This window comes from Condylura cristata, unplaced genomic scaffold (genome assembly GCF_000260355.1).
Source record: "Condylura cristata isolate star-nosed mole 26May11 unplaced genomic scaffold, ConCri1.0 scaffold00008, whole genome shotgun sequence".
Taxonomy (NCBI): Eukaryota; Metazoa; Chordata; class Mammalia; order Eulipotyphla; family Talpidae; genus Condylura; species Condylura cristata.
This window is the reverse complement of record NW_004567109.1, coordinates 57,029,988-57,048,642: the sequence shown is the minus strand read 5'-3', so window position 1 is coordinate 57,048,642 and position 18,655 is coordinate 57,029,988. Positions and strand designations below refer to the sequence as shown.

The window sequence follows — 18,655 nt, the reverse complement described above, 5'->3', positions numbered from 1 at the left end:
CAAAGTGGAAAGTTTGTGCAAAGGCCAACAGGATCTGAGTCACTGCCCACCTATTTTCTGGGTGACTCTGTGTCAGTTGTCACATTTGTAAAATGAAGATAATAACGTATTTGCTGCCTTCGCCTGGAGTTGGGGCCACGGGATGGTTCCAAAACCCTTCAGCTTGAGCATAGTGAGCTGACTCATCCTGTTCATGCTGCCTCCCCAGCAGCGTTTGCAGAATGAGTGAAACATTCAATGCTTTCCCTAGCTGTTTCAGTGCTGTTAAAAGCTGCAAAATGACTTTTATGTTGGTGGGACCCTGGGCAGCAAAAGTGTCCTGGGCCAGGCTCCTCTCTCTCCTATCAGGACCAGCTACAAAGAGGGAGGTGTGTTAGGGTGGTGCTTATACAGACACCCGCTGCTGCCAGGAACGGGTTAAACCTTGGGCTGCATGGCTTGGGTGTTCTGCAGCCCCACCTCGCCCCACTACCTGGCCTCCAGCTGAGATCAAGGCATTAGTTTACTCATAAACAGGTGGCACACTCCACCTGAGCAGGTAGAGATAAGGGCTATTTTCCAGCTGCAGCACCGAGAGCTGCTTCTGCAGCCCCAGGCTACCCACCACCTCCTCTCGGCAGTTTGGGAGGTTGGGCTCTTCAGCAGCTCTGTTCTGTCCTTGGCTTTGGGATTGCACAGCCAAAAATGGAATTCAGGACTGGGCTTCTAGAATCGAAGGCATTCTGGATCAGGAGAGCCCTGGTTAAGTCTTTCTAAACCCACCAAGTCAAGGGCAGACTGGAGTACCCTCATTCCAGAGCTGACGCTGGGATCTTCCAGTAACTGTTTCTTTCTAGTCCCATTGATCATCAACCCTCTGCCTTTCTTCCCAGGTCCTTCTTCCTTTTAGTCAGATAGGAGGCACAACTATTGAGCATTAGAGATGTCTCCTGACTGTCCTGATCAGGAACAGCTTATCATTGGAGGGGAAGAGAGGAGCTACCCCCCCACCCTGCTCTGTCTGTTGGAGCAAATCAATTGACATTGGAAAGATCACTAGGAGAAAAAAACAATTTTAATAACATATAGAGAGAATCTACATGACTGAAGATTATAAGGTCAAGGGGGCAATATGAAAGTATATATCCTAGGCTAAGAAATGTGAGAAGGGCCTGGGGTTTCCAGATGAGAAAAGAGGCTAACTCAATCCAAATGATAAAGACCATGTGCTTTGTAGTTTGGCCTTGCCAGATCAGTTTTGCCTATAAAAAATTGTTTCTGATAAAATCTGAATGCTGGATAATCCCATTTTTGGTTCTTTTAAGAAGATAGAGGTGGTAGAATTTTCTTGTGATTCTGAAGAGCCTGGATTGACAACAGCTCACGTGTAACACACATGGCAAAGTGACACAACATCGGAAGGTCTGTTCTGGGATGACATTAGCTACACATCTTGGAAAGACCTGGCCTTCTTCATGCTGTGTAGGTAGTTTTTGTCAGGCCATGAGGTAAGAATGGTTTTTACATTGTATTGAAGATTGCAAATGACTGAGAAAAATCCACAGAGGAAGACTACATTGTGACATATGAGCATTGCATGAGTCAAATTACAGTGTCCATCTTGTTGGGACAAGATACCTCCTTGGTTTAAATACCTACTTTGGCTGCTTGTCTTCTCCAGCTGAGCTGTGTAGTTGCTGGGAGCCTCACCACTCAGCTTGGGTTGCTGGGGGCCTTGTAAATCACAAGGGCATTGCTTCCATCTCCTGTTGCATGAAATACATTTTCCACTTGAAATACAGAGATCCATTAAAGGTCAGCATTAGCTGATGAATATTGGCAATTGGTTTGATGGTGGGGACACCTACTTTGTATTCCAATGAAATGAAAGAATCCCATTTGATCTCTTTTTTATTTATTTTATTATTATTATTATTATTATTATTATTATTTTTAAAGATTTATTTATTTGTACATACAGAACTGGGGTACAGGCCAGAGGCTCAGGGGCGGCGAGAGGCTTCACCAGAGACAGAGCGGGGAACAGAACAGGCAGATCGACGAAGTACACTGTTGAGGAGAGCAGCGGGCGGGTCAGGAGAGGTCTGCCACGCCATATGGTCACCTCCGGGGCAGGCGGGAATCGAACTCATAAGGAAGCGGCTTTAGATTCTCAGTGCTGTGCTTTAACCCGCTGCACCACCAGGGAGGGCCTCTTTTTTATTTTTAAAAAAATTGCAATCCAGGACTTCCCTGGTAGCCAAGAGGTTAAACCTCAAACCTATCACATCTATGGCCTGAGTTATATCCCCAGCCAGGAAGCAGGCCCACATGGTACAGACCTCTCCTGTCTTGCCTGCTACTCCCCTTAGCAGTATATTTCAGTGGATCTGCCTATTCTGCTCCCCACTCTGTTTCTGGGGAATCCTCTTACCCCTCCCTCTCACACCTCTGGCTTACACACCATCTTCTATGCAAAAAAAAAGTAAATAATTAAAATAAAAAATTACTCAATTACTATTATTACAAGCTTTCATTAATAGCAATTTTGTAGAATTTTCTTCCTCTCTTGCAGCTTCATAACATCCTAGTTTTGCCTCTTAGTCCACAAAACAAAATGTTTGCTATCTGGTCTTTCAGATTGCTGATGTTTACCTAGGCCAGAAATTTCATTACTTGGGCCTCCCAACTTCATGTCCTAGACTGTGTAGCATCCACACAAATAGGATAATCATCAAATTTGGGTTCAAATGCTATTAACACTCTTTAGGGGAGGTGAGGCATGAAAAAATAAGCAAAACACTTGTAAGCCATATCCGTTCCTTGTCAGGGCATCCTGGAGGGCTCACGTCTCTCCTCCTGCACCTCTAAAGCTGTTCCCATTCGCAGGGAAGCCACTGTGACTCAGTGAGGGTTCCTTGATTTTCCTCTCGTATGCTCTGACACCCCCCAGGAGAAATTTAATTCATGCCGGTCATCTGATGGACCAACTGACACCAAAATATGGAAAACAAATTCCCTTAAATTTAATATTCATCAAACACTGTGCCAGTGCCTATCCTAGATCAGGGGGTAAAACCTATTTGGCATCAATTGCAGCTCCCAGGACCGCAATGGCTTAGGGGTCCTGGGGCCCCCTGGGAAGCGGGAATTTTGAGCTGAGGCACAGCTGGGCTCCTCTGTGTTCTAGCTGCTGGGTCTCTCCCAGGCTCATGTCCTCCTGTGCGGGTGATGAGGCTCAGGTGGAGTTACCCCCTGGGGAGCTGGCAGACTTATTTTAAACCGGCTCAGCTGGCCATGGCTGCAGGGACAGCACAGAGGGTTGGCACTGTCCTCTGCCTTCCTTCCAAGCAGTGAAAACCAGCTCTATAGATTGTTCCATCCTGGGTCTTGGACAAAATGTCTCCTGCAGCATTTGCACCACCCTCCCCCTAACCACAAGCCCCAGGGAACGCTGGAGCAGACAGACCTCCACAGCTCCAGGCAACCCAACCCAATTTCTTCTTCCAGGATCAATTCTTTCTTCTTACCTTAAAGAATAATAATGAATCACACTGTCAACCCCACAACCCTTTCTATTATTCCCTCTCTGTGCTTTTGGATTTCCTTTTTGGTTGTGCAATTTGGCCTTTACAATATCCTTTCCATGCTAACAAAATGAAGAACTTAAGAGGAGGAGTTAGAGGACGTCTGGTCTTTTTCCCCAGGTATTTTGTGAATTCTTGAATCTTACTTCTCCCTCGCCTCCCACCACCCTGTAGATTCCATCCCTAGATCCTGTTACCTGTTTTTTCAATATTTCAACTCTATCTCTTTTTCCAAACATCTCAGCCATTGCCTGATCTGCTGGCCTCTCAGTGCTATAGTTTTCTGGGACTCCAGTATCCTTCAAAGTAACCACAGAGATCATTCTCAGTATAGACCTGGTCGCGTGCCTCTCCCCTCCTACTTAAATCCCCGGATGGCTGGGCCTCCCTGGTGGTACAGGGGGTGAAATCTCAGCACTAGCAAGCTAATGCTAGCCACTGTGGCCTGAGTTCAATCCCTGGCCAGAGAGCTGACCCACATGGCACAGCAGACCTCTCCTGCTGCCTCCCTCAGCAGTGTATTTCAGTCAAACCACCTGTGGTGAATCCTTTCACCTCCTATACCTCTGGCCTACACCCCATTCTTGTATGCATAAATAAAAAAATCTTTAAAAATAAATCCTTCTGTGGCTCCCTATTACCCAATGGATAAAGTGCAGTTTCCTTACAGTAGTGGTGGCTCACAGCTGAACCTGACATGGTTTGTCCAAAAGTTTGTCTAAAACTGAATTCGGTTGTTTTAGTAAGAAAAAACACATAATTGGCCCCCAAAGCATCTGAGTGTGAACTCCCACTCCCTTCTTATACTGTTCACCCCTTGAAACGGGCATTTGTTATATATTTTTTTCCAGATTACCATACAAACCCCATTTTATTATCAGGGAAAACACTGCATGTTGGAAAGAGCAGGGTCTGAACGCCACCACTTCCCACCCAGGCAGAACAGGGATACAGGTTCATTGCATGTTGTGCCTTCGGTGTTGGGTCTGGAGGTGCAGCCCGGGTGAGGAATGACATCTTCAGGAGAAGTGAGGGGGTCAGCACTGCAGTTCTAAACTAAGGGCTCCCATGACGGGTGCAGACTGCCCTTGCTGTTGGGTCTTCCCAGCAATCACATTCTACTGTACCTGGCTCTCCAGGCTTATCTTTGCACCCATGAGCCGCTCAACAGCCTTACCTTGCATCCTCCTACTTAACACCTGGAGTGGTTTTCTGTGACAACAAATAAGATACCCAACTGATGCCCAAACACCATCCAGGTCCCCTTTGCTACTTGATCAGCTTCCTGACTCTGCTCTTTCAAGTCGCTATACCTGCTCGTATTGGGGTTGAAGTGGCGGAGGGGAGCTGTCAGCCACATCATAGGAACTTCTAGTTACATGAGGCAATGAAATTCTGTAGGGTGGGAGTTGTTATTGCTTGCAGCCAACAGAGCCCTGGCCAACAGTTATTGCATAATACATTTCACTAAATGTAGGAAACATTTACTTAGCACTGACTATAGGCCAGACTCAAGGGGAGACTAGTATTAAGCCTTAATAGCGGGTGTTAAATTGTTTACCTCCCATCCCATCCACCTCCAGAGCTCTGTCCCAAGGGAAATATTAATCAGGGTGCTGCTCTTGTAGGGGAGTAGGCAGGGCCTAGGTGCTCAGCAGACCAGCACAATGGTTTCAGTCTGTTAGCCAGCAGCCTGAGGGGTGCCCTGAAACCTGCACGTTCTAAAGAGGTTGTGCTATTGACTGCATAAAGACAAAGTGTATTTGCAAGAACTTTAATAGGATAGTGCACATAGAAAGAAAAGAGAAGAAAGGATAATAGTTTTCCAAGAAGACAATGTCACCCATTCCTTTGCAAGTAAATACCCAACCAAGCAGGATTTGCCCAAAGCGAGGCTGCTGAGGCCCCAAAGGGTGCCACAAATCTAAGGTACCTTCTGGTAGGGAACCACAGGGAAGGGACAGAAGGGCCAGCTAAGTCTGTGATGAAAGGAGCAAAATCAGAGTGCAAATCAAGGTTACATCTGCAATCATCAGCCTCCCATGTGTGTCTCACTCGTGTATCTTCCAAGTATCTCTGTCTGTCTCGACTCCATGTGTCTCCTTCCAAATGCCTCAAGTCCCTGACAAGAGTCAGAAGCCAAGAATCAAGCAGGCCCTTCTTCACATGTCTCTGCTCTCACTTCAAAGTCTTCTCTCAGTCTCTTCAGCTTATCTTCCCCACTCCAGTCAGCCCTTCCTTAGGTGCGGCAGGGAGCCTGGAAACTTCTCTTTTTATGGAGAGTACACTGTTATAAATAGACACCAATGATCATCATTAATACCCTACTAATTTTGCAATCAAGGAAGTGTGTTTTCATTAGGAGATAAGGGACCCTGGAGTGGAGCAGAGTGGAGACCAGCTGGGGAACAGGTTTAGAAGGGGGTCCCCACAACCCCGCCCCCACAATGGAGGTGAATCGTCATCTCAGTGCTGGGGAGAAAGGATAGTCTTGAGCACTTCCTCAAGGTCAACTGTCAGCTGACTTTCTACTCACACTTCCTTCGATGTTCCCAAAGCAGTCACCATTTTCACTATCACTGTGGGAGATCAGAGAGACAACATGGAGCCATTTCTAATACCTAGCTCCTTTTAACCTTTTTGCCTCATTTGTTCACTCACAGATTGACACTGCGCACAAGGTCAAAATTTTGAGTTAAAGGCCTTGTCCTGTCTATCAAGTGGCTTTTATCAAGGTCTCCCCAGTGTTACTTGGTTTACTCTTCTGAGGGGGGGAGTTGACCTACTCCATTGACCTTGAAAGAATGTCATGAAGATTCAACCTGAAACTCCAGTTTTGAGCACATTGGCACATGCTAAAGTCTCAGGAATTATCAAGGACTAGCAAAGGAAATATGTTCCTGTCTCTACCCAAATTCAGCCATCTGGACAGTGTTGCTTTCTTTGTAGACTCAGAGAGCTCATTTCAGGTCCACAAAGCCCCACTAACCTGCCCCCTGCAACACCTCCACCACTGTCATCCACCCTTTTTCCTTTACCTGTCTGTATTCTGATCCTCTCCCAGGGCTGGCTCCTCTGCCCAGATCAGATTTAGGGATGGAACTGAATAATGCAATATTTTCTCATCTCCCAGCCTCAATCAGCACAGACCTTAACCTCCCTCAGAAATCTTTCCTGATACTCTGGTCCAAGTCAGGTACCCTGATGGCCACACTCATGGCTCTTGAACTCGACCTTCATTCAGATCTCAAAGGCAATCGTTAATTGTATAATGAGTTGAGTTATATTTGTCTCTCCTACTAAATAGTGGGGAGATATTCTTTTTTGTTTTTTAAAAAGATTTTTTTATTTATGCATACAGAACTGGGATACAGGCCAGAGGTGCAGGGATGGTGAGGGGATTCACCAGAGACAGAGTGGGGAGCAGAACAGGCAGATCAACAAAGCACACTGCAGAGGGGAGCAGCGGGCGGGTCAGGAGAGGTCTGCCGTGCCTTGTGGGTCACCTCCAGGGCAGGGGATCAAACTCATGCTGAAGCGGCTGTGGCTAGCTTGTCCTGCTGTGTCCAACCCATTGTGTCACCAGGAAGGGCCAGGAGGAGATATTCTGTGCACTGGACTATCAATAAAATTCACAGAGTCATTATTTACCTTCATGCTACAGCAATCACTCACTGGTCATTGGACCTAACAGAGAAAATTCTCTTTTGTAATATTCAGAAATGAAAAGGCCCTGGTATGATGTCTAACATGTTATCTGCAGATAATTAATAAGCAAGCACTATTAATTAATTACTCTGACACTGTTGTGCACCTATTGGGAACCAAGCTCTGTGGTCTGCCTTGTGGTGTCTGAGAAGAACCAGACATCTGCCGTCAGGGTGTCAGGGTGTTTATGACTATTTGGGGAGACAGAAAATAAGCAAGTAAATCATTAAACTGGTCCCATACCATGTTTTCAAAAACCTGATCTTTATTAATTGCCAAGAGTCAAAATTCTGCCTGGGTCACCCCACATCGTATAGAGGGAGGGACTGGGCAGGAGGAGAACACATTTGCCCAGGTCACGAGCTGCAGCGTCGGGGCTGGACTTCGTCTACTTTGTCACTGAGGGACATTGTTTCTCTCTTTTTGTCTGGCATTTCCTACAGCCTGAGCCTCAGGTGACATGCATCACAGGCTTTGTGACTGAGATGGGAGCTGGAATTTTGCATAAGAAGGATTTACCAAAACCAGAGCAGGTGTTGTGGCCTTGTTGCTGGAAGCCAGGCCAAACCATCTGTATTTGGAACAAAATAACCCCAATCAGAAGCAGTGATGTCTGCAGGCTACTGACAGAGTTGCCCTGCCCTGCCCTGGGGGGTGGAAGCTGCTTGGGTGCCAAGACCTTAGAGAGCCGGACACACTCTCTTCCATCTCTCCTACATTCTTATCCCCTCCATGCTCCTTAGGGACAGAAGCATCCAAACTGCCCCCGAGGCCTGCAAGGCCTCTGCATCTTCACTCTGCTGACCGCCCTGGCCCCCGGGTTTTGTTCCCTGACCCGGGTCATTCCATACGATGTTCCAGGGACCCTGCCGCTCTCAGATCACTACACAGCTGGCTCTTACACACCCCAACTCGCACTCTGCAAACATCACTGCTTCAGAAATCCTTCTTGGACCTCCCTCTCCAAAACTTTGTCTCCAGTCCCTGTCTGAACCCTAACCCTGCTTGGGTGCGCTTCTAGCAACATCACTACCTGGCGCAGTACTTAAAGTTAATGTAATTTAAAAGCTGCTGCTGTTTCTCCTGCCGGAAGATAAGCTCCGTGAGGGTGGGGACTTGGTTCACTGCAAGTCCTGTGTCTAGATCCGCAGGGCACAGAGGTGTTTCCAGAACATCTTGTTGAATGAATTCAATTCACCGAGCTAAAGGAGCGCCTTCCCCTCTCCCATCAGCCACCCAGTCCTGTGGTTTTAGCAGGAGAAACGTGCTCTCCTATGAGACAGGAGAGGGCGCTTCTGGCTCTGTGCTCTGTGTGAGTGGCGCCCCCTGGGGTCCATATGCTCTGTGGACCTCCCTGGGAACCCACCTCCCTGGAGTCCAACTGTAGGGCATCCTCCTGGGAGCACAAATGGGAACCCCAGGGGTTCTGGGTCTGGCTTCTGATCTGATTATTTTTCCCTTGTGTAAACTTTAGCATCTAATTAACCTCTTGGTGTTTTAGCTTCCTCATCTACATTGCTTGGCAATGTGGGTTCCTTGTAGTAAGGGCTCAAATATAAGAATGGAACAGTCTAGATCTCTGCCTGGTAGGATTGTAAGTCAGATGACAGGACACACGCAGTAGCTAGAGGGGCTGGTGTGGAGAATGGGTGGTCACCACCATTATCTTTCCAGCCAGTAGGTCACAGATGCCAAGGCCCGAGGGCAGAGCCCGTAAATGAGGGAGGCAGCCTTGCCATGGTAGCCGAGCCCCTTCTAAAGGGGGGCACTGTTGGGGTAAGGGGGACCCCATGTTTTGTAGTGGGGGCAATGTGCCTCAGTTTGCCAGCGCTTCTTCTCAGAGAAGCCTAAGTCTTTATATTTGCTGAGATCTCACAGGTTCAAATATTGGCAACTGATTCATCCAGTATTCTGCAAACAGCCCCTTTCAACGACCCCTCCCCCCCCCCCCTCCCCCCCCCCCCCCCCGCCAGTTTCTAACTAGCTTTTTCACTTCCTGGAATGAGTTCCAAAAATCTCCTTCTATTTTAATCCTCATCCAGGAACAATTTCCCTTTCGTAAAATGCACTTATTTTGAGTGTGCAGATTTGTAAGTTTTGACAAATGAATGCATCCAGGTATGAACCATAATAAGCAAGCTATGGACCATTTCCACCTTTCCAAGTTCCCCTCCAGGCAATCTTCATGTCCACTCCAGCTCGGCATCATCAGTAGCCTGCTTTCTGTCACTAGAGTTTAGTGTGTCTGTCCTAGAATTCTATTTAAATGGGATAACACTATTTACTCTTGTCTGAGTGCTTTTATAAAGCAGAGTGTTTTAAAACACTTTTAAATGTTGAGAGGTGTATTTTATGGTACAAGCATATGGTAAATTCCCCTCATGCTTTTGAGAATAATATGGATTCTGCATTGCTGGGTGCAGTGTTCTAGAAATATCAGTTAGGTCAAGGTGGATGCTAGTGTTGTTCAGAGCCTTTGTGTGTGTGTGTGTGTGTTTTAAGATTTATTTATTTATGCATACAGAACTGGGTTTCAGGCCAAAGGCACAAAGGAGTGAGAGGATTCACAAGCACGGAGCAGAACAGGCTGAAATACACTGCTGAGGGGAGCAGTGGGTGAGACAGGAGAGGTCTGCTGCGCCAGGTGGGTCACCTCCCTGGCCGGGGATCGAACTCCTACTGTGGTGGCTACAGACAGCTTCATAGTGCTGTGATTTAAGCATTGTGCCACCAGGGAGGGCCCTAAACTGATTGTTTTGATTCTTTGTTCTATCAGCCTTTGCGAGAGATAGGCGTTGAGATCTCGAACTCTACAAATTGTCCACTGTTGCCTTTCATTCTGTCCTTTTTGCTCCATGTGTATAAAGTTCTTTCACTGATGGATATTTCTCTACAAGACATTGCACCATTTTAAAAATCTCTGTTTTTTTTTCTTGGGGATACACTTGCTCTGCTGTCTATTTTATCCAGTGCTCACGCCTTCACTGCTTCTGCTGCCTCTGCCTCCTGTTTGCTTCTGTTTACTTCCAACCTGTCTGTGCTCTGTGTTTTTACTGCAGATAAGTCTTGGTCCTCAGAGGCAGGCAGAGCTGGGTGCAAGTCTTATTTCGTAGAGATGTGAGCTAAACAATATCTCTCCACCCCTTTCCTGTCCTGTTAAATGGCGATAACACCTACCTGGTAGGGTTTAATATCTGGCAGGTGTTTATAAAGCCACCGCTGCTAACAGACGCCCTTGACTGTTTGGCCTTTGAATTTTTCTAAGTCACTTTCACATTTAGTAGCCAAACTCAGCCTTGATTTAAAGAAGGGCAAACTGGGGAGGTTTGGAGCTTGGAGGGAGAGGGGTCTTGAGCTCTTAAGTTAGATGGTGGGGTGGGCTTATGGTCACTGTGGGGGGAGGGTCTGCTCCCCCAGGCAGCTCTTAGTGGGGTTCTGTCCTGGGCTCTCCATCATGAGAAACAGAGAAGATGACTTCCACCCCATCGTCCTGAACCTTTTTCTAAGATTGAGCTAACATGGATGCTCACAGACAACTTAAACCTGAGGCATACCTAGGTTAGATGTTGGATGATTCTGCCTTCTTTCTTTCTCCATTCTGGTACTGAGCCCTGGAGGCCCTTAGGAATGTCTGGGGTCCTGAGAGCCAGAGTAGGGAGGATTGTGTGAAGGAGGACTGGGAAGAGCTGGCAGGGGCCCTGGTCCTCACTGGGGGCAGCATAACCCTTTGAAGCCCCGTGACTGTATGCTGAAGGTTAGTGACCCCTGAAGGCTGAGAGGTTGGGGAGACATCTGCGGAGTTTGGGTGGGCCAGCGAGGCTCCGGAAGTTACTTAGTTCATTCTGGGTGCAAAAGACAGGCTGTGCCCAAGTGAGGGTGAGCCCATCACTGCCCCGCAGCTCGTGTCTGTGACCCCTGAGCTTTAGATGAGGGAATGGAATGCATGTGTGCACAGCATGGCACGTTGCACCTCCAATGTGTCCTTGTTGCTGGGCACCAAGGAACCAGAGATGTGGTGGGAATGAGGTAAGCCCCGTGCTGAGAGATGATTTTCCTGACTGTGGGCCAGGCACCCGGGCATGCACTGTTCTTGTTTAAGTCTCAAGACAGTCTGGACAACAGCTGTGATGATGGCGATCGGCACTCAGACTTTGAACTCTGGAACCCCAGGTCTTGCATTCTCCAGCTTGTGATGCAGGGCAAGTTACATTCTCCCCAATTTCCTTGCCTTTAAAATTAGCCTGACAGGAAGCCAAGATTTTGTGTGCAGACCAAATGGGTCTTAGGTGACAGGCTCCTGACAGAGTCTGGCGCATATTGAGTTCCCAATGAATGTGAATTCTCTGACTCTGCTGGAGCCCACAGGTGAGTCCCTTCCCTGAACCAGGCATCATTGGCTGAGTGTGAATGTGTATCACCAAACCATATAACAACTCCCAGGCAGGCAGCAGGAACGGTCTTCTTTTGCCCCCACAGCTTCCAGGTCCCAGAAGCACATATCTGTTCCCCTTCATCGATCCTCCAGTGCTGAGCCCCGACATGGAGAACTTGGGTTCTAGGAGCTGACAATATGCTTACTGTAATTAAATATAAGCACAATGACAAAGACCCCCTAGTATTTCATTGCCACCAATGACTTCATCTTTTGTATATGGCAGTTCTTGACTTGTTTCCTTGCAATTTTATCTATAAAAATAAACTTACATATGATATAATAATTTACTATACCTATATACTCCTCTCCTCCACCCCTTAACTTGGAAACTTAGATGCTGTAATTTGGGACTTAGGGGTGGGGGATTATGGGAGTTAGGAGGTTTGAGGATGAGTGTGTAAACTGGTGGTTTGGAAACCTATTTACATGAGCTCATTTCTCCCATCCATCTTTTGGCTGTGGTTTGTCTCCTCCAGGCAGCCCTCCTGGTTTCGCCAACAAACAAGAAACTCTTGTCTAGGACCCTATATTAATGTGTTGAGGGCCAGGTTATCTTTGTGGAACCAAGTTGTTGGAGGTTATGAAATGTACACCACTAATGCATAACATTACCCTCAGACTGAACAGTTAGTGAATATCCAGCTCTTTCTTCCCTCCCTTCCTCAAGCTCTCTATTTGTTTCAGAGGAAGAGAACCAAGAGATAGGCAAAGAAGTGGAAGCTGACTCCTCTGAGCAGAAGACTCTTCTGCATCTGGGTACTGCCCTCAGGCAGTTACCCCAGGCGCAACTCATACCTCCCCTCTCCACCCCCAATCTGGCTCTGCTGCTGGAAACGGTCACAGAGGAGAGAACTGAAAGGGTCTTTGTGCGGCCAGAGCCCTGCAGGCATTACTTTTACTACTGTGCCCATTAAGTTCTGGACTGCAGAAGAATGGCGATGCCAGTGGTCAAGTTCTTTGTGTGGAATGAGCAGGTCCTTCCTGGGCTGGGCTGGTCTCTCCCTGCTGCTCCTGGGAGCCCTGCTTCACCTCAGAGCAGACCTCATGGGGAGGTTGTGGGAGCTGAGGAACAGCAAGTGAGAGCCTCAGTGGGGTGGGATCGCAGGCTCCATCCTTGTAGGCACATTTGGTGGTAATGGGGTCTAGCGAGACGAAGTCCAGGCCTTGGCTTCAGGGAGCTGCGTTTGCACTCTGCCTCTGACCTGTCTCCCTGCTGGCATCTGTGGAGCCCCCTCCCCCCTCCAGCTTCAGGGATGAATTTCATGGCTACAAGAGGTCAGCCTGTTTAAGGTTTTCTAGTGCTTCTTGTGGCCTGATGCTGTGTCCCTTCTCTTTACTTCCCGCAGTCTGGCCTCCTGATGAAAAGGTTTCCCCAGGAGGGAATCTGGGATTTTTAGGGGGGGGGTCCTGCTTTTTTCTTCCCAGTTTGCCTGATTTTGCTCTCCCGTGGTGAGTCCTGGCTCCCCAGCACACGTGCAGAGGGGAACAGTTATACTCACTCATCCACAGATCTGCACTGAAGCCCTGACTTGATGTCAGGGGTCCTTGGTGGAGCCCCAGAACCTCTCCAGACTTCAGCCTCCACCTACAAAGTGGACAGAGAACACTGATTGTGTTGGGTGACTTTGGAGCATAAAGTTCAAGTACCACCACACTGCCTGGACGTAGTAAATCTGCAGCTCGTGCCAATGTCCCTTCGACATATTCATCGTCTCTATCTTTGCTATGGTTGCTGTTTATCACCTGCCTCCTGCGGCTCCAGAAAAGAGTCCTCCAGAGTCTGAGTGGGCAGCATGGCGTGGCCTGTTCAGATGGTCAGGGTATACACCAGCCAGAGGAGGGGACCCAGATTAGAAGATCTGCAAATTTCTCCAGCTGGCTTTGTGAAGGCATCCTAGGGGTTTGCTTGTGCACATGGGTGGCTGATGTTAGGGTGAAGAGGCTCCTGCCTGCCCAGCGCCTGGTCCAGTGCCCGCATAGCCCTTGGTGGCGGAGGGCCTAGACCACAATGTTGCAGTCCTTGCCACGGCAATCAGCCACGATTGAGGCCACGCTGCCGAGTGCTAAGGGGCAGGAGGCAGAAGAGCTGGACAAGGTTGGGCTGTGGACTTCAGACAAGTCGCTTAACTGCTTGACCCTCAGTTTTCTCCTCTGTATAATGGGGCAGCACCACCCCTCCCCCAGGGGCCTGTCTTTGTTGGGGACCATTGTCCAATGCCCACACTAGTGGGAAGCAGAGGAAGAGCCCTGCTCCTGGCTCCGAAGTCTTCAGCTGTAGGCAGCCCTTAGCCCCAGGCTGAGTGGACCAGATGCTGAGACAGGAAAATTCACCAGGAAAGAACACAGGTCTTTTCTCCTTTTTTTAATTAAAAAGAAAATAAGAAAACCAAACATACAGTCCCAGGTGTTCCTCCAACACTACAGACATGTAAATTCCATACAAAAACAAGACAGAGAAATGCCAGGAGCTGTCACACACGCCCTTGTGGGGCCCACAGAGCCCTGTGGGAGCCACTGTCCTCTCAGCCCTCTACCTCTCCAGCTCTGAAGAGGAAGTGCTTATGCAGTCTGTTTCTCTTGGAAGACACAGCCGGCTCCAGCTCACTGGCCCATGGCACGCACACAGGAAGCCCGGCTTTACAAGAGTTTGCAGGTAGGAGCATCATGGGGGCTTGGCGGTACACACCACTCCTTTCCCTGCCCTGCTGAAGATCTCTGGCACTGGGGAAGTGATGGCTCTGGCACTAGGGAGAGGGGGATACTTTGTCCTACCAGTTATAGGTCTGGGCTTCCAGAACTAAGAAGCTGGTAGCTTCTCTCCTTGAGTGGTAGCAAGGGGAGTGTCTACAGTTAATATGGGGGCCACAGGATAAGGACCCACACCAGATACCTGGTTTGCTGCTTTGATGGATGAGTGGGAGGCAGCAAGGGGACTTGGTTATACTTGCCATGATCAGCTTTTCACACTGACCTTCCTTCGCTGCTCAACCAATTCCTCTATTCCTGCTGCCTTCACTGCTCAGAACTTTGGGGATCACCTCAATCCTGGACCTGGACTTCACTCCTGGTTCTGCCACTTACTGGTTTGTATGACCCTGGAAAAGCTACTTAACTTCCTTGAGCCTCAGTTGCCTCATCTGTTAAATGGTGGTGGGGGGGAGGTGTTTCCACATGAATCTCACAGGTGACCAGGCCTTTCAAGAGCCTAATATGGTACATAGCACATAGTAAGTGCTCAACTAACAGCTGCCATGATTACTGCTCATCAAGCACCAGTGTTTTCACTGCCAAACTGGTACATGTGTATAAACAGAAAGTTTACAAAATGTTCTGGAAAGAAGATGAGCCACACTCTGAGCCACCTGTGTGTGGTTGTAGGTCAGAAGTCTTGTGCCACAGGATGGCTGGCGTGACCTCTACTATTTTTCTCTGGCTGGAAGCTGTTGTTCCTAGACCTCCGTGCCCTCTCTGGGGTAGAGGGTGCTGTTGGTGTTGATGCTGTTATAGAAATGAGGACTGAACTGGCTGAGCACCGACCCCCCATAACCTAGGGTATTGGTAGTCACGGGGCTGGTCCAGTCACCCGTGCTCCCGTGGCCACTGAGGTTGGGGAGGGGGTTGTAGGAGTTGAAGTTCAGCAAATTCTGCCCCATCTTGTCCAGGGGCTCCGGGCTCAGTCCTGGCGTGGCCACAGGGCGGCTCATGGGGCTGGGGCCACTCACATAGGCTGTCATGGAGGAGAGGAAGCTGTTGAGACACGGGGTCCCTGGTGGGGGTGGAGAGGAGCGCTTCTCTGGGGAGCCAGTGGTGCCTGGTGAAGCACCTTCCAGGAGGTCCTGGGCCTCCGTGGTCTTGGGGCTGCCCCCAAGGAGACTGTTCTCTGTCTTGTCCGAGGTCAAGCTCCCGGTGCTGGAGGACACATCTGATTTCCTCTTTCTCTTCCTGCGGAAATTTCCATTGTCAAACATCTTCTCACAGTTGGGGTCCAGGGTCCAGTAATTCCCTTTGCCTGGGAAAATAGTGGAAAGAGTTAAGTAGAAAGCCAGACTCAAACTTAGCTTCTGCTCCTCCTTATTGTCATAACTAAAGACAAAGGAAGCAGATGCAGAGGACAGAAAACAGCAGGCGGGGCTAAGAAAGGGCGGGGTTCCCCAAGCCCCTCACTCCCACCTAATGAAGCACTCTGTAGAGTTAGGGGTTCTGTGGACGCAAAGAAGCCTCAAAGAAGTAGTCAGTGTGGTCTTTTTAGGAAGTAAGTACTGGGGGGGTGGAGGTGGAGGGCCTTTCCATTGTTTGAGGGATAGGGTCTCCCTGCAAGTCCTGGCAGAATCAGAGGACGGCTTTGGGCGCTGGCTTTGCTCCCGACAACCTCAAGGTCCTAGCCTGAAAATGGACTGTGTCTTCTTCCTCAAGCTGCTGTGGGAGGGACAAGACCACATATGTACAAGGGCTTTGTAAGGGTGGGGTCCCACTCCCAGGAGAGGCGGGCACCCTGCCTGCGGCCTGCTCTCTGCTCAGGGTGGGTGGGTCTTTGCCCTCTGGCGGGGGGCAAGGTGGGACCAAGTCCTGCCCTTGCCAGTCTCAGAGTGGGAGGAGGTGGGTGCCTCTGGACCCTACCTGGCTTCCCGAGTAGAACGAGAGTGGACATCCCCGGCGTGGGTGCGTGAGTATTTAATGCCGCTGTGTTTCGGAAGTGCGTCATTACACCGTTGGTGTGAGGCCACCCTTCAGATTCACACTCCCTCACTAGCACCTTGGGGTGTCACTACAGGTGGCTGTGCCGCCCAAGAGTGATTTCCTCCTCCATAGGGTGTGATTGGAGCTACCCTCTGGGTGTAGAGTCAGGGGCTAGGCAGCACGGGGGTCCCAAGTGGTTGTCACCCCAGTGGGCCCAGGGTGGGGGGCACTTGGGCTGTGTCCAAACACATCACTGTCCCCAAGGACTTGCTGTGAGCTGTGGGCTGAGGATCCAGGTAAATCTCAATCCCAGCCATTGCCCAGCGCTGGCGAGCACCAAACACCTCACACACGTCTCTTGTCCCCACCACAAGCCTCCCAAGGTGCTCCAGCTGCCAGCCCTGTTTACAGAGGATGAGACTGTGGCTCAGAGTGGACCCTGCCAGAGGTCACAGGCCCGTGGGCGCCACAGTCAGAGAGACCTCTGCCTCTAGGGTCTGAATTCTATGCTGAACTCCCACAGCCCTTATTCCTGAGGGTGCAATCTACCTTCAGACCTTTCTAGAAAGGGGCCTTCGGGTGGGCTCCCACCCCATGCTTAGCTTACCCGGGTCATCCTCGTCCCGGGGCACCTTCTTGAAGCAGTCGTTGAGGGACAGGTTGTGGCGGATGGAGTTCTGCCAGCCAGCCTTGCTCTTGTTATAGAAGGGGAAGTTGTCGGCCACATACTGGTAGATCTGGCTCAGGGTGAGGCGCTTGTCAGGTGCCCCGTGGATGGCCATGGCGATGAGAGCTGAGTAGGAGTAGGGGGGCCGCACCAGCTTCATCAGCTCCTCCTGGGAGGGGATGGGCAGCCAGCCCAGGTCGCTGCCCCCCAGGCCCGACACGCTGGGCAACAGCTGTCGCTGGACCCCGTAGGCTTGGGGCAGGAAGGGGCTGGCATTGGGGCTGGGCAGGTAGGGCGGCGGGGTCATGGCCGGCCCATTGAGCCAGAGGTAAGGGTTAGGGGTGGCCCCGTACTCGCCACCCCCTTCAAAGGAGGGGGGCCGCTGAGGGCTGGGCACGCCCTGCGGATGGAAGAAGCTCTCATAGTACAGGTTCATCTCGGGGGGCTCCTGGCCGATGCTGGGGAACTGGGGGCTGCAGCGAGGTGGGGAGGGTGCTGGGAGGTCGAAGGAGCTCATGCTGGGGCTGGTTGGGCAGGAGCCACCTGCCTGGCACCTGCATGGGGAGCTGTCCCTGACAGGTGCTCAGAGGGCCCAGCCTCCCACTGCTTTATACCCCTGTGGGCCGGGCCAGGCGGCCCCACCCAGGGGCGGCTCTGCTGCAGACCTGCCCCTTCTCAGGTGCCAAGCACCGCTGGAGGGAGGGGGAGGAAGGGACTAAGGAAAGGGGGTGAATTCCCAGCCACCAGGGCCAGTCCTGCTGCTGACAGCCCAGACTGGCTGTCTACCTGATGTTCATAACAACCGGGCCTCTTTTCTCCCCTCCTTCCTTTCCTTGTCCCCAGCTTCATGCTTCCTCCATTCTCCACCAGCACCTCCCAGTCCTGCCTCATTTTTGTCTCCTTTCCCCTTTTCTCTCCTCTCCCCTTTTCTCTCCTCAATTTTCCCTCTCACTTGCTTTCCTATCATTCTTTCTGAGTCTTGATCATTTCCTCTTCTCTCTCTCTCTCTCTCATTGTGTTTCTTCATAGGGAATCACCTCTGCCCATCTCTCGCCTCTCCTCTCCAGCTGTGTCAGGATCCAAGGGGGAGACTGAGGGCTGTGGGATGAATCATATTGGCAGGGCCTGGGTGTCCCAGGGATGAGTTCAGATCCCTGGGTGGAAAGGTCCTTGTGTCTCCACCATGGAACAGTGAGTGCAGGTGACTTTAGATTATCTGGTGTTATGTTAATGACTGTTTAGGTGAGGCTTGAGGTAGGCACATTTGGCATTTCCCTTCAGAAGAGTAAAGCAAAGAGGCCTTGTTTTTTGTTTAGAGTTTCTCTACCAGGCCTGGCTTGTTGAGGGTGAGACCCCAACTTTTCAAAGAGCTGTCATACGAAACCTGCTAAAACAGACCTAAACTTTACAAAGGGCTTGACAAGGTTGCTTCTGGTAAGTTACCCTACAGAATCAAACCGAGCAGTGAATTAGCAATAGAGTAACTACCCTAGCACTCTTTATGCCTGTAAAATAAACAGCAACTAATCTGCATGTCCAACAATAGAGAACTGTGGGAATGAATTGTATATGAGCCAAATGATGAAATATTATGTAGCTATG

General features: G+C 49.9%; 1 protein-coding gene across 2 annotated transcripts; it reads right to left on the bottom strand.

Annotated features, from left to right (window-relative positions):
• Positions 1-15,158: 15,158 nt before the first annotated feature.
• FOXI1 (forkhead box I1) lies at positions 15,159-17,624 on the bottom strand. Of its 2 annotated transcripts, none has more exons than XM_004679200.1 (2): positions 16,994-17,624; positions 15,159-15,718 (listed from the first exon to the last, which is right to left on the bottom strand). In XM_004679200.1, exons 1-2 carry the CDS (start codon positions 17,568-17,570, stop codon positions 15,159-15,161), a joined length of 1,137 nt encoding a protein of 378 aa, XP_004679257.1. In that variant the 5' UTR covers positions 17,571-17,624. The 2 variants fall into 2 exon arrangements, with proteins under 2 accessions (XP_004679257.1, XP_004679258.1); XM_004679201.1 differs by having other exon boundaries at positions 15,159-15,436.
• Between the last annotated feature and the right edge of the window lie 1,031 nt (positions 17,625-18,655).

Bases quoted from the DNA above. Each gene is read 5' to 3' on its own strand.
- FOXI1 (XM_004679200.1), bottom strand. From the start codon at position 17,570: ATGAGCTCCTTCGACCTCCCAGCACCCTCCCCACCTCGCTGCAGCCCC. The intron at 15,719-16,993 runs GTAAGCTAAGCA...CTATTTTCCCAG, and splicing joins CCGGGACGAGGATGACCCGG to GCAAAGGGAATTACTGGACC.